At 52.9% G+C, this 12,719-nt stretch overlaps 1 protein-coding gene across 1 annotated transcript in view; it reads right to left on the bottom strand.

Moving 5' to 3' along the window:
* Positions 1-2,707: 2,707 nt before the first annotated feature.
* The window catches only part of KCNJ4 (potassium inwardly-rectifying channel, subfamily J, member 4), a 30,756-nt gene continuing 20,744 nt past the window's right edge, over positions 2,708-12,719 (bottom strand). The window contains exon 2 of the mRNA XM_006865187.1: positions 2,708-4,081. Coding sequence (XP_006865249.1) covers positions 2,708-4,042 — 1,335 coding nt within the window. The 5' untranslated portion in view covers positions 4,043-4,081. The remainder of the gene's footprint in view (positions 4,082-12,719) is intronic.

Here is a 12,719-nt window from a genome sequence, read left to right as displayed (position 1 = left end):
GGACCCCAAGCCAGTCTTTCTCCAAGGGAGAGATCTCAGTCTAACTGTTAATAAAACACATAGGATACCCAGTGATTTAGCCACAAGGCAGGAGTTGCTGGTGCTGCCAAACGTGGTAATTCACAAAGCAATTCACAGCCTTCACAGTAGGTGAGCCTATCTGCTGGCGCCTCAAGTTTCTGGAGCTAGCTGTACCTTTCTCTAGACACTTCCTGGGAACAGGCAGGGAACCCTCTGCTTCCTCACCACCCCCCAAGTGCCAAATACACAGTTGGCATGTAGAATGGAGGTCCATCTGGAAGAAACTCACTGGGTCTCTGATAGGTCGGCAAACACAGCCTCAATTCCATCCTTGTGTGTACGCCTTCTGCACCATGTCTGTATCAGTCCTCTAACGTAATTTAATGAACCAGGTATGGTACTTTAGGATCAGCACTGGACTGCGAGCTACAACGTCGGCAGTTCAAACCCACCAGCTGCTCCTTGGAAACCCTATACAGGGTCGCTATGAGTCGGAACTGATTCAACAGCACTTAACAACAAATGTGGTTTGTGGAGTCCTGGTGGAATCATGGGTTATGTGTTGGGATGCTTACCACAAGGTTAGCAGTTCGAATCCACCCGCCACACCATGGGAGAAAGATAGAGGCTCTCTGCTTCCATCAGGGTCTCTGAGGCAGAACCAACTCCAGGGCACACAACCAGCGGCTATTTCTCCACCTTTGAATCTGGGCTAGCCTCGTCACCTGGATTGGCCAATAGAATGCAGTGAAACTGACAACATACAATCTTGAGACTAGGCCTTGAGAGACCTTGCAGCTTCCGCCTTCTCCCTTCTTAGGCTGCTGCCTTGAGGTCCAGGTCAGGATGCTGGTACAGCTGCAGGAAGATGAGAGGACTGGGGAAGGGGACACAGGTAGCCCACTGTCAGACATGTGGGTCTTGAAGTCTAGCTGATGTTCCCATCCTAGCCCACCCAGTCCCACCCTGAATCATAAGAAATAACAAAGCACTGTTGAAACCACTAAGCTTGGAAGTGGCTTGTTACCCAGTGTAGGCTAGCTGATCCCCAGAGATGTGTCCCAGAAGTGTCTCAGGGTCTCACAACAGGGAGACAGAGTAAGCCTGGTCTAGAATCGAAGAGCCCTTCCCACCAGCTTCACCAGCCCAGGGAGTGCATGTGTGTGTGAGGGGTGGTGTGTATGTGAATCAAATCAGGGGGGCCCTTCCCACTTCCACTTGAGTGGTTGGTTAACGTCCACAGAGTTCTTCCTGCCCATCATGTCTTGGGAGGGAGGTATGGTTAATCCCATTCTACAGATTATAAGACTGAGGCCACGAGTAGATCATCTGCTGACAGTCATACAGCTAGTAAGTAGCAAAGCTCTGACTTATACCCAAGTCTGATGTCAACTCTGAAGTGGGTCCTTCCCACTGACTCCTAGGAAAGAGTGAGAGTCCCCTCACAGGGTCCTTTAAGGGGCAGTATCTCAGAACAGGACACACACACCCCACAGACTGCGCACACACAACACGCACACACCACAAACGCTACATATACATAGCACTCACATCACACACACAACATGCACACACCACATACACAACACACACAACACACTCATATCATACACACAGTACACTACACACACAACATGCAGAGCACACATGCTACATATATACCACACACATACCATGTACACACACACATATAACATACACATACCACACACTACACAACACACACAATACGCATGCCACACACACGCTACACATACACCACACATACCACCTACATACTATGCACACATCACACACAACATGCACACACTACACATACACCACCACCAAGCCACATGCATTTATACACCACACACTTAACAGTCACACATCAACTACATATACTACACACACCATACTACATAAACATCACACCACATAAACACACACCATACACACATACCATACACACCACACCATACATATTCTCCCTCCCGCCCTCTTTCTTTCCTACCCTTCACCGTCAACCAGCCTACCCCTCCTGGGCCATATACTTTATTAAAAAATAAATCATTACAAACCCCTCTGTCCATCTGGCTGGGGCTGGGGGCCGGGAGGGACTACAGGGAGGGCCAGGACCTCATCCTGCCCCTCCAGGGCACCCAAACCCAGCTCCATCCTGGGGTCCACACGGCTGGCTTTGGTAGACTGGGTGGGGGAAGGCAGCCAGCTGGGAGGGGAGGGGTGCACAGCCAGGACGGCATCCCCTCATTCTGCAGGTAACAACGGTAGAGAGTGGCTGTGGTGGCCCCACCCCTCTCCATTTATAGATATTTACAAAAGAAAGTCATGAACAACAGGTCATCGTCATGCAAAGAAATGCGCCCCCCTCCCACCTCCCCTCACTAACCCCGGCCCACCCCATTACCCTAGGACGCCCACCCCCCCCAGCAGTCCAGCCACCTTCCCCAAGGTTCTGAGAGCAAGGGGGCACGTCCCTGAAGGGTCGGTGAAAGGGTGGCAGCCTGGGGTCCCAGAGCCTCCTGTAAGTAGGGGCTGGGGCACCCGGGCTGTGTTCTGCAGCCCACAGGAAGGGGTGTCCCAGTCCTCGAAGTCCCCTGAGCCAGGGTCCGCTCTGTCCTGAGTGTGGGTGGGGGTGTCCTGGCATCACACCCCCGGCAGAGGCTCTCTCGGGTGGGCCTGGAGGTCAAATGGCAGACTCCCTTCGGTAGGAGATGTTGTCCAGTGGGAGTGTGGCTTGCATCCGCTCCAGATCTAGGTGACTGCCAAACTCCAGCATTCGGATGATGCCCGCCTCCTCCTTGGAGCCTGCCTCCAGGCCCAGGCCAGCGGCCACAGCGGCGGCAGCTGCGGCCTCCTCTTCCATCTCCTCTTCCTCCTGGCTCATGAGAGCCAGCTCGTTCTCATAGCAGAAGGCACTGGGCGGGGGCGGCGGGGCGGGCAGCACGGTGATTTTACTCTCCTGCAGTTCCCGGGCTGAGCAGCAGGGTGTGCCGGCCACCTCGTAGGTCTTGTGGAAGCGCGAGTAGTCCACCTTGTAGTGGTTCTTCTCCTCGAAGACCACGGGCTCGAAGCGGTGACCCCACAGGATCTCACTGGCCAGGTAAGAGCTGCGGGCCTGGGTGGTCATGGCAGTGGCTTCCACCATGCCTTCGAGGATGACCACAATCTCAAAGTCTTCCGACTCCAGCTCCTCCTTGCCCATGCCATAGAGTGGGCTGTCCTCATCGATCTCGTGCACTATGATGATCGGCGACACCAGGAAGATGCGGTCCAGACCGATGTCATAGCCCACGTTGAGGTCCCGCTGGTCCAGCGGCAGGTACTCGCCCTCCTGGGTCATGTAGGGCTTAATGAGCTGGGCCCGCACGTGGGCCTCCACAATGTGGCTCTTGCGTAGGTTGCCCACCCGCCACATCAGGCAAAGCTTGCCATCGCGCACCGAGATGACCGCATGGTGGCTGAATAGCAGCGTCTGCGCCCGCTTCTTGGGACGTGCCATCTTGGCCATGATGGTCCCGATCATGAAGGAGTCGATGACACAACCCACGATGGACTGGACCACCACAGCAATGACTGCCAGCGGGCACTCCTCTGTCACGCACCGGAACCCATAGCCGATGGTCGTCTGTGTCTCCACAGAGAACAGGAAGGCGCCCAGAAAGCCATTCACATGCATGATGCAGGGCTTGGGAGCCACTGGGGCCGCCCCACCACTGCCCACCGGGGCCCCCGCCGCAGGCACCGCCGGGCTGGCCTCTAGGTCACCGTGGAAGAAGGCAATACACCAGAAGAGGAGGCCAAAGAAGAGCCAGGAGACGAGGAAGGCCGCGGAGAAGATCATGAGCATGTAGCGCCAGCGCGTGTCCACGCAGGTGGTGAAGATGTCCGCCATGTAGCGTTGTGACTTGTTGCTCAGGTTGGCGAAGTAGACGTTGCATTGGCCGTTCTTCTTGACAAAGCGGTTGCGGCGTTTCCGCCGGGGCACGTGGGCCTGCCCGTTGCGGCTGTGTCCGTGCATGTCCTGACACCGGCGTGGTCACCTGGGAAGATGCAGGGCCTGGGGAGGAGAAGTCAGACATGTGAGATGCTGGGAACAAGGGCTATCAAAGCATCCGGGATGCTCAGAAGGGAAGAGCCTGGACTTGAATCCAAGCGTCCTTCTACCCAGGCAGGCAGGAGGGGACAGGTCAGGTGGATGTGAAAGCAGGGAGGGAGTATAAGAGCGTGAGCCAGAGCCACTGAGGCGGGCATGCTCTGGGATTGGGTTCTGCCAGACCATCAAGTCTTAGTCTCAGCCCCTCAACACTGCTCTTCCGGCCCTCGTTTACCTGTTGTTTCAGGAGCTTCCTGACACCATCTTAGCTCTTCTCATCCACCATTCTGTCCTGCTTGTCTCCCTGAGCTCAGGCCCCGTCCTTTAGGGTCCCTCAGGGACCAGACATTCTCCTGTGCTGCCCAATAGGTAGCTGCTAGCCGTCTGTAACTCTACCTTTTAACTAGTTGTTGTGGCAATGAAATGAAATTGAAATTGAACTTCTCAGTATGTTAAGTAATTTCAATAGGTTGAGGTTAGTGTGGTGCTGTAGGATAAACACTGGACTGCTAACTGCAAGCTCTAAGATGGCAACCATGGTGAACACGGAATGGCATCAGGCAGTGTTTGTGAGTCAGAAGCAACTTGACGGCACCTAACAATAACATAAATGCAATGTAACCTCTACTTTCTCAGCGGCACTAGTGTATTTCAAATGTCCAGTGGTCCTAGGTAGCCAGAGGTTGCCACACCAGCCAGCATGGATGCAGAACATTTCCACCACCACAGAAAGCTCTGGTGGGCAGCGCTGGGATCCACAGTCCACTCTGGCTTCTCTTTGACCCTTTTCTCCAAGTGGGACTGAGTCTGGTCTCAGGTTCCTGTCCTGTCCCCAGACTTGTCAGGAGCAAAAGTGTGTGGAGACTCCAACGGTAGAGGACGGGCGAGCCCCTGCATGTGACCTTGCACACTGAACATTGCTCCCTCCCGTGACAGGTGAGGAAATAGGGGTACAGGCAGGGGAGTGAATGGCCCCAGGCCATGCGACAGATAGGTAGGTAAGTGGACCCAAACCCAGCTGGTCTAACACTTCAGTTCCCGGTGGATGTGTTCCTGGTGCGGAGGGCCAGGGAGTCAGGGAGGCAGACACACCCACTGTCTAGCTCATTTCACCATTCAGAGTCTTAGTTTCCTCATCTATAAAATGGGGCCCCAAATCCCTTCCTGCTTCCTGAGAGCTGGAGGAAGCCAACAAGAGACCTGACTCCCTGTCATCGTCCCCAGCTGTTTCAGCGGAGGCGGCCCCACACCCTACCCAGCAGCAGGCACACCAGCTGGGCCTATGGAGGGTGGTTCTCCCTCTTCTCTCCCTTCCACTAGGGCCCCAGGAGAGACGGTGCTGCCGGGGGGCCCCAGGACTGGCAGGGCCAGCCCAGGCTTGAGCTGCTGGTAACGTTTTGGCCCCAAATTATATAAGGCTGGAAGTTTCTATTTTCTGTCCTATTCTTCTTCCTGATCTAATTGTGCATCTGTGGTAATGTTTATACACTTCCCTGGTTCAGGACAACTCAGTTGCCGTAGCAACCGGTGCGCGCCAACGCTGTAATTTGGAGATCAGCAGCTCCAGAGCCTGCGTCTTCTCCTCTGAGAGCCTCCCTCTCCCGACCCAGGGAGAGTGAGCCCTGCCCCCACCTCCTTCCCGCGGTCACCCCACCCTGATTTGGGGTGCTGCTCCCTTCCCCGCTTGACAAGACCTCCCTGGCTCCCACAGTCCTGGGCTGGAATCCCAAATTGGCCATGTGACTTGGACAATGTACTTGATTCCTGTGAGCCTCAGTTTCCTCATCTAGAAAGGGGATATACCCATTGTTTGGGTAGAGCCGCTACTGCAAAGCCTGTCCCTCAGGTGGGCTTACCTGTAGTCAGGACATCTCCAGCCCCTCAGCTGCCTCCCACAGAATCCCACCAGGCAAGATACCAGGCGACAGCATCTACTATTGTACAAATAGAGTTTTCTAGAAGGTCTTTAAACTCTCCCTCTGCTCAGCTGTGTTGCCTCGAATGCCTCCACTACCACCACACTGTGTCTTTCTGTTGGAGCCCTTGAATGACTTGCTGAGGGTCCCGGAGACAAGCTGAGTGGGCCAGCCCTTGCTCCCACTCCTGAGCTCCCGACCCTGGAGGGGGCTGCGATGGAGTGTGAGATGAGGGAAGGCCGAGCACCTACCCAGCACTTCACCCAGAGCCCCAGCGGGTCTCAGGCAGAGAGTTAGAGGGAGTAACTGGGCACCGAACCTTTGGTGGGAGGACACTGAGGCTCAGAGAGGGTAAGGGACCTGCCCAAGGCTGAACTTGAGCTCGGGGTGCTAGGGAAGCCCTGGTTCTCTGCCCAAGAAGACTGCGCTCCTGAACTGAGGGCTCATCTAATGCTGCATGAAAGAGTTCTTCATGGGGCAAGGGACTTGGGGTGAGGAGGAGGGAGATGACCGCCCCATGGCCAGAAGACAATGGAGACTCCTTGGGCCTCCCCTCACTTGTAATGTCTACTACCCCCATCAGCGAGCCGAGGTGACCGGAGCTTCAGTCAAGACTCTGAGGTTCCACCTACGTACCTCCATCCCTGATACTCACCCCTACCTCAGCATTATACCTCAACACTCAACCCCCAGTCCTGCCATATCCCAACCCCAGGACTCGCTGATAACCCCCATACTTACATTCACCCCAACCCTAACATTCATCCTCAATTCCAACCGCCTAACCCAAACATATCCTAACGATTACACTCACACATACCCCAACCCTAAATTCACCTCCAACCCTAACATTTACCCCCAGTTCCAACACTCATTCTCACCCTAACACCAGCATTCATCCCCAACCCTGTATACTTACCCCTAGCCCCTGTACCTTCACCATCCTGACCCCCAGCCCCGCCACATCACAGCCTGGGTTAGGGGCAGTGTCCTTGCTCACAGCTGTGCCTCAGGGCCTCAAGGTCACTGTTTCCTGAACCCCTACTATGTGCTGAGCCCTGTGCTGGCCACTTGGCCAGTGTCACCGTGGGCGTGAGCTCCCCACGTTCCGGACACATCCTAGTGCTCAGAAATGGAAAGCTGCCTCCGAGGCGCAGTGCTCTCCGGAGACCCGTCAGCCTTGTCTGTCCAGTAACCTGCTCAAAGAAGGACTCCTGCCACATGGACTCAAGAGGCAGGAGAGAAGCTCACCTTCAAAGCGTGGGCTGCCCTGCAGTGTCGCCACCAAATGAGTACAAAACCACAAAGGTGCCTTTGTGTTTTCATTGTCAAGCCCTAGGAGATGGTCAGGTTTTCTTCTTGTTTGTCTCCTGGGGCTTCCTGAGGTGGGCATACTGCAGGGAGAGAAGGGTGAGAGCAGGGTGGTCCCATGGCTGAGGGAGAGGGACCAGAGACGCCAGGAGCACCATCCTCCTCTGGAGATGAACATCTTATTCTTGTTTAAAATGAGACCTGTTTATTTAAGTGCCCACAGTCCAAGGTAGCGTAGTGGTTACGAATCGGGCTGCGAACCTTAAGGTCAGCGGTTCGAAACTACCAGCCGCTCCGCGGGAGAAAGATGAGGCTTTCTACTCCCGTAAGGATTTACACCCTCGGAAACCCTGTACAGGGTCGCTATGGGTCGGACCCGACTCGATGGCACTTAACAACAACAACAACAACAGTCCAAGGAGCTCTGGTAGCGTAGTGGTTACAAGTTGGGCTGCTAACCTCAAGGTCAGCAGTTCGAAACTACCAGCTGTTCCGCGGGAGAAACATGAGGGTTTTTGCTCCCATAAAGATTTACAGTCTCAGAAACCCTATATAGGGTCACTGTGGGTCGGAACTGACTCGATCACACTTAACAACAACAACAACAAGTGTTGGTGTGGTGCTATAGAGTAAGCAGTGAAGCACATAAACCATTTGAAGAGCATGGTTGGCAGTTCAAATCCACCAGCGGCTCCTAGGAAACCCTGCAGGGTCGCTATACCACAGAATGGTCTCAGTGGCACTTAACAACAACAACAATCATATCTGTCAGCTTAGGGCACTGTGGGGGTTTGCGTGCTGCTATGATGATATACCACCGATATTTCAAATGCCAAATACCACTGATGGCAGCAGTCTCCAGGCTACAACATACTAGGAAGGCATAGTGATCTGTTCCTGAGAATTAGCCAGAGATCACACTGAACATTTGTCTGATACTATACGAGGCGAGACACTCAAAATACAATGGACCAAAGGATACCAATGCGCAGAAGGATGGCACCCAAACTGGCAACGTTTTGCCCTGTTGTTCATGGTGTTAGGGATTAAATTGTGTCCCCCACAAATATGTGTTGTAAATTCTAACCCTTAAATGTGAAGTTATAATCCCATTTGGGAATAAGTTTTGTTCATGAGGCAGGGTGTGTTTTGAGTTCATTTCTTACATCAAGCAAGCCCAGACAGGGGGAAACTTGTGCCGATCACAAGCAGATGGCCTGAAGCTGAAACTCAGAAGAGACTGGGAGCTCCCGCCAGAACCCACACAGAGAGAAAGCCCTCCCCTCGAGCCGGACCCTGAATTCAGACTTTCAGCCTCCTAAATTGTGAGAAAATCCATATCTGTTTGTTAATGTGGTGTTTCTGTTACAGCCACACTAGAAAACGGAGGCAATGGAGCTATTCTGTTGGGCGTGAGTCACCTGGAGTCGGTCGGAGCTATGTGGATGGCAGCAAACAACATTAAGCCTGTACTTTTCTGGAAGGGAAGGAATGTTCTAATCTTCATTGCAAAGAAGGGTGTCCATTAATGTGCACTTTCAGGCCCCACCCCAGCACTTACATGCCAACCACAACCTAGTCCTTGATGCTGCCTTGTCGCTTTGCTGCCCTGAACAAATCATTACACTTCCTGGTTCAGTTCCTCCTGTTCCTTCTATGCAGTCTCCTTCTCAGGGCTTCATGTGGGTCTTAGAACTCAGCTTATAGAGCCAGAAGGGTAGCTGTGGTATCCCAGGGTGTCCCAGACTCTCCAGTACGGGCGGCTAGCCCATGGCAAAATGAGGACAAGGAGAACAGTGGAGTTTCTGTGCTGTATTCTACGATTGCATCTTTTGAATGCTAAAGGTTCCTTCTATTTTGAAATGGTGGGCATGGGAAATGCTGGAGGCTTTTACAAAAGTGAACGACTTTTTTTAAATTCTTGGCACAATGAAGAACTAAGGACAGTAGGCCAGTTATGAAACTTCTTTTTCTCTTAGTACTACTATTATGTTAAGGAGCTCTGGTAGTGTAGTGGTTACGAATCAGGCTGCTAACCTCAAGGTCAGCAGTTTGAAACGACCAGCCGTTCCATGAGAGAAGATGAGGCTTTCTGTTCCTGTAAAGATTCGCAGCCTCAGAAATTCTATGCAGGCTCACTATGAGGTGGAGGCGACTCCACAGCACACCACCACCACCGCCACCATGTTCTTGTTAGGTGTCCTTGAGTAGGTTCCCACTAAACACTGCCTGATCCATCATCTGCCTCCCAGTTACTGCCATACTGGAACGCATTGTTGCAGACTCGGTGTCACGATGCTGTTGTGCCTCCCAGAGACTCCAAATCGGGGAGTCCCTAAGGCAGACTTCATGTGGCAACTAAGGAAGCTGAGGCTGAGACGTGGCACCGTGAGTCCGCAGCTGGCAGAAGGAAGCTTGGGCCTCAGGGAAGAGAATGAAAGGGACCAGCCAGCTCCCCTGCCCCTTCCTGGGGTGAAGGACGGACCAGTGAAAAGGTCTAGGGTTTTCCTATCGTTTTATGACATGAAATGCCCCCTTCTTGCCTGTAACTCCCTTTGCAGAAGAAAAGTCGATAGATGGGGTCTGAGCAAAGATGTCAGCTTGAGGACTAAGGTGTGCCTGATCTCATATGCATGCGAAAGCCAGACAGTGACTAAGGAAGCCCACAGAAGAATTGATGCTTTTGAGTTACGGTGTTGGAGGAGAATATTGAAGGTGCCATGGGCTGCCAAAAAACCCAACAGATCTGTGTTGGAAGAAGTGCAGCCAGAGTGCTCCTTGAAGGCCAAGATGGCCAAACGTCGTCTCTCATACTTGGGACATATTGTCAGGAGGGACCAGTCACTGGAGAAGGATATCATGTTTGGTAAGGTGGAGGGTCAGAGAAAAAGAGGAAGACCCCCAGTGAGATGGATTGGCCAAGTGGCAGCATCAATGGGCTCAAGCGTGGCAACAGTAGTGAGGTTGGCCCAGGACCAGGCAGTGTTTCATTCTGCTGTGCATAAGGTCGCTATGAGTCGGTACCGACTCAATGGCACCTAACAACAACAACAACAGGCTCTATGGGCAGGCAAGTATTCCACTGCCTACCCTGGAACTCACAGACATGCACCTCCCTGCACTCAGCTCCCGCCCTGGGAGAAGGGGCATTTAGCCTCACCAACCATCCTGGCCATTGGCCATCTTATTGTACTCCCACCCAGAGACTTTGAGGTCGGTGTGGTCGTGGGACCACACTGCTCAGGTCTGGAGGACTGACTACTTAGTCAGTGGCTGCTCTCCACATAGGAACCTTCTGGAAGCAGCGACTCCACACAGGCACTACCTCATCTAGGGCATTGAACTTGTGCAGCCCCTTTGTCTAACTTAACAATGCTTACGAAGCACCTACAACAGCAACTGCAAATCACAAGGCCAGCAGTTCGAAACTACCAGCTGTTCCGCAGGAGAAAGATGAGGCTTTCTGCTCCTGTAAAGATTTACGACCTCGGAAACCCTGCACAGGGTCGCTATGAGTCAGAACTGACTCCACGGCACATAACAACAACAACAACAATAATCAGGGTATTGCTTTGTTTCCTGCTAAGGAGCTCTGGTGGCGTAGTGGTTACGAATCAGGCTGTGAACTGCAAGGTCAGCAGTTCAAAACTACCAGCTGTTCCACGGGAGAAAGATGAGGTCCTCTGCTCCCGTAAAGATTTACAGTCTCGGAAACACTGAACAGGGTCGCTGTGAGTCGAAACTGACGTCACAGCACATAACAACAACAACAAGAAGCAAGCACAGGCTGGTCTCAGGGCTGTGCAGAGTGGGGGCTGGGTGGAATCCTGGTGTGGCGCTGTGGGTTAATGTGCTGGACTGCAAAGTCGGTTTGAACTGCAAGGTAGGCGGTTCAAGCTCACCAGCCACTCCTCTGAAACCCTGTACAGGGCTGCTATGAGTTGGAACCGACTCAGTGGCACTTAACAACAAAAACAAGAAAGTGCAGGCTGGGGTGGGGGCTGGGCAGGGGGGGCTGCACTGTAGAAGTGGCAGTGCTGGGGACCCCCTCAGGCCCAGCTCACCATGGTGCCTGCTCACCCCTGACCCCTGGTTCCCTTCACTGCTCAGGATGTTCTGCTTGTCGCTCCAGCTCCTGTGACCCAGAAGAAGGTCCCTCTTCCCGGACTTCCTTAGCTGTGCTGTTGATTGTAGCCCCTCCAGTCCCTGAGCCCACCCCCCAAGCCCTCACTGTCCATCTGCTCCTGAGACTCAGCAACCTCGCAACTTTATGAAACAAGCGTGCTGGCTGGGTTCTTAAGTCTCAGCTGTGTCCACCTCTTTTGACCTCAGCTCCCTCATCTGAGTTATGGAAATGCCAACAGAACCTGCCTCACCAAGCTCACCCTAAGGTGCACATAACCACTGCCCAGAGTAACACTGGCCCAGGTGAGAGTTAATTAGGGTGGTGGGATGCTGTCAAGCCAGTTCCGACTCGTAGCGACCCTGGATAGGGTTTCCAAGGCTGTAAATCTGTAAGTCTATACGGGAGCAGAATTCCTCATCTTTCTCCCATGATCGATTTGAACTGACCTTTCGGTTAGCAGTCCAACACGTAACTTACTACACTGCTGTTGTTGTTATTAAATGTCGAGTCAGTTCCAACCCACAGCAACCCTGTATGGGTTTCTGAGGGGGAGCTGGTGGGCTTGAACCGCCAATCTTGCAATTCAAACGGCTTTGCAGTCTGGTGCATTAACCAACAGTGCCACACCAGGACTCCACCACGACTCCTTTAATTAGGGTTGTTGTTATTAAGTGTTGTGGTGTCAGTTTCAACTCATAGTGATCCTGCATAGGGTTTCGGAAGCTTTAAATCTTTTGCAGGAGCAGAAAGTCTCATCTTTCTCTCCAGGAGCGGCTGACAGGCTCGAAACACATATCTTGTGGTTCGCAGTTGAGTACTTATCTTATGATGCTACCGTGCTCCTCTTAAATAGGGTGTTGTTGTTAAGTGCCATCAAGTCAGTTCCAACTCATAAAGATCCTGTATAGGGTTTCTGAGGAGCAGCTGATGGGTTTGAACCGTTGACCTTGGGGTTTATAGTTCAGAGCCAATCCTACATCATCACACCAGGACTCCTTAAATAGGGTTGTCGTTGTAACATAAAGTGGGGGGAGTAGTTAATCTTACATTCCAGGATCAGAGGACCCTAGCACCAGTAAGGAAGAAGAACATGACCGAAACATGGGATTCCAACCAGAGAAGCAGCAACACCAGAGATGGAGGCAGAGGTGATGGCTTTGAGAGATAGAACATCTGAGACTCTAGACTCATGCAAAGAGAAAGGCTGTGTGCTGGCGGGCAGGGGGTTGGTTTGCAAAACGTGCCATTT

This window comes from Chrysochloris asiatica, unplaced genomic scaffold (genome assembly GCF_000296735.1).
Source record: "Chrysochloris asiatica unplaced genomic scaffold, ChrAsi1.0 scaffold00076, whole genome shotgun sequence".
Taxonomy (NCBI): domain Eukaryota; kingdom Metazoa; phylum Chordata; class Mammalia; order Afrosoricida; family Chrysochloridae; genus Chrysochloris; species Chrysochloris asiatica.
The sequence above is the reverse complement of the archived record's forward strand: the minus strand, read 5'-3'. Positions and strand labels throughout refer to the sequence as shown.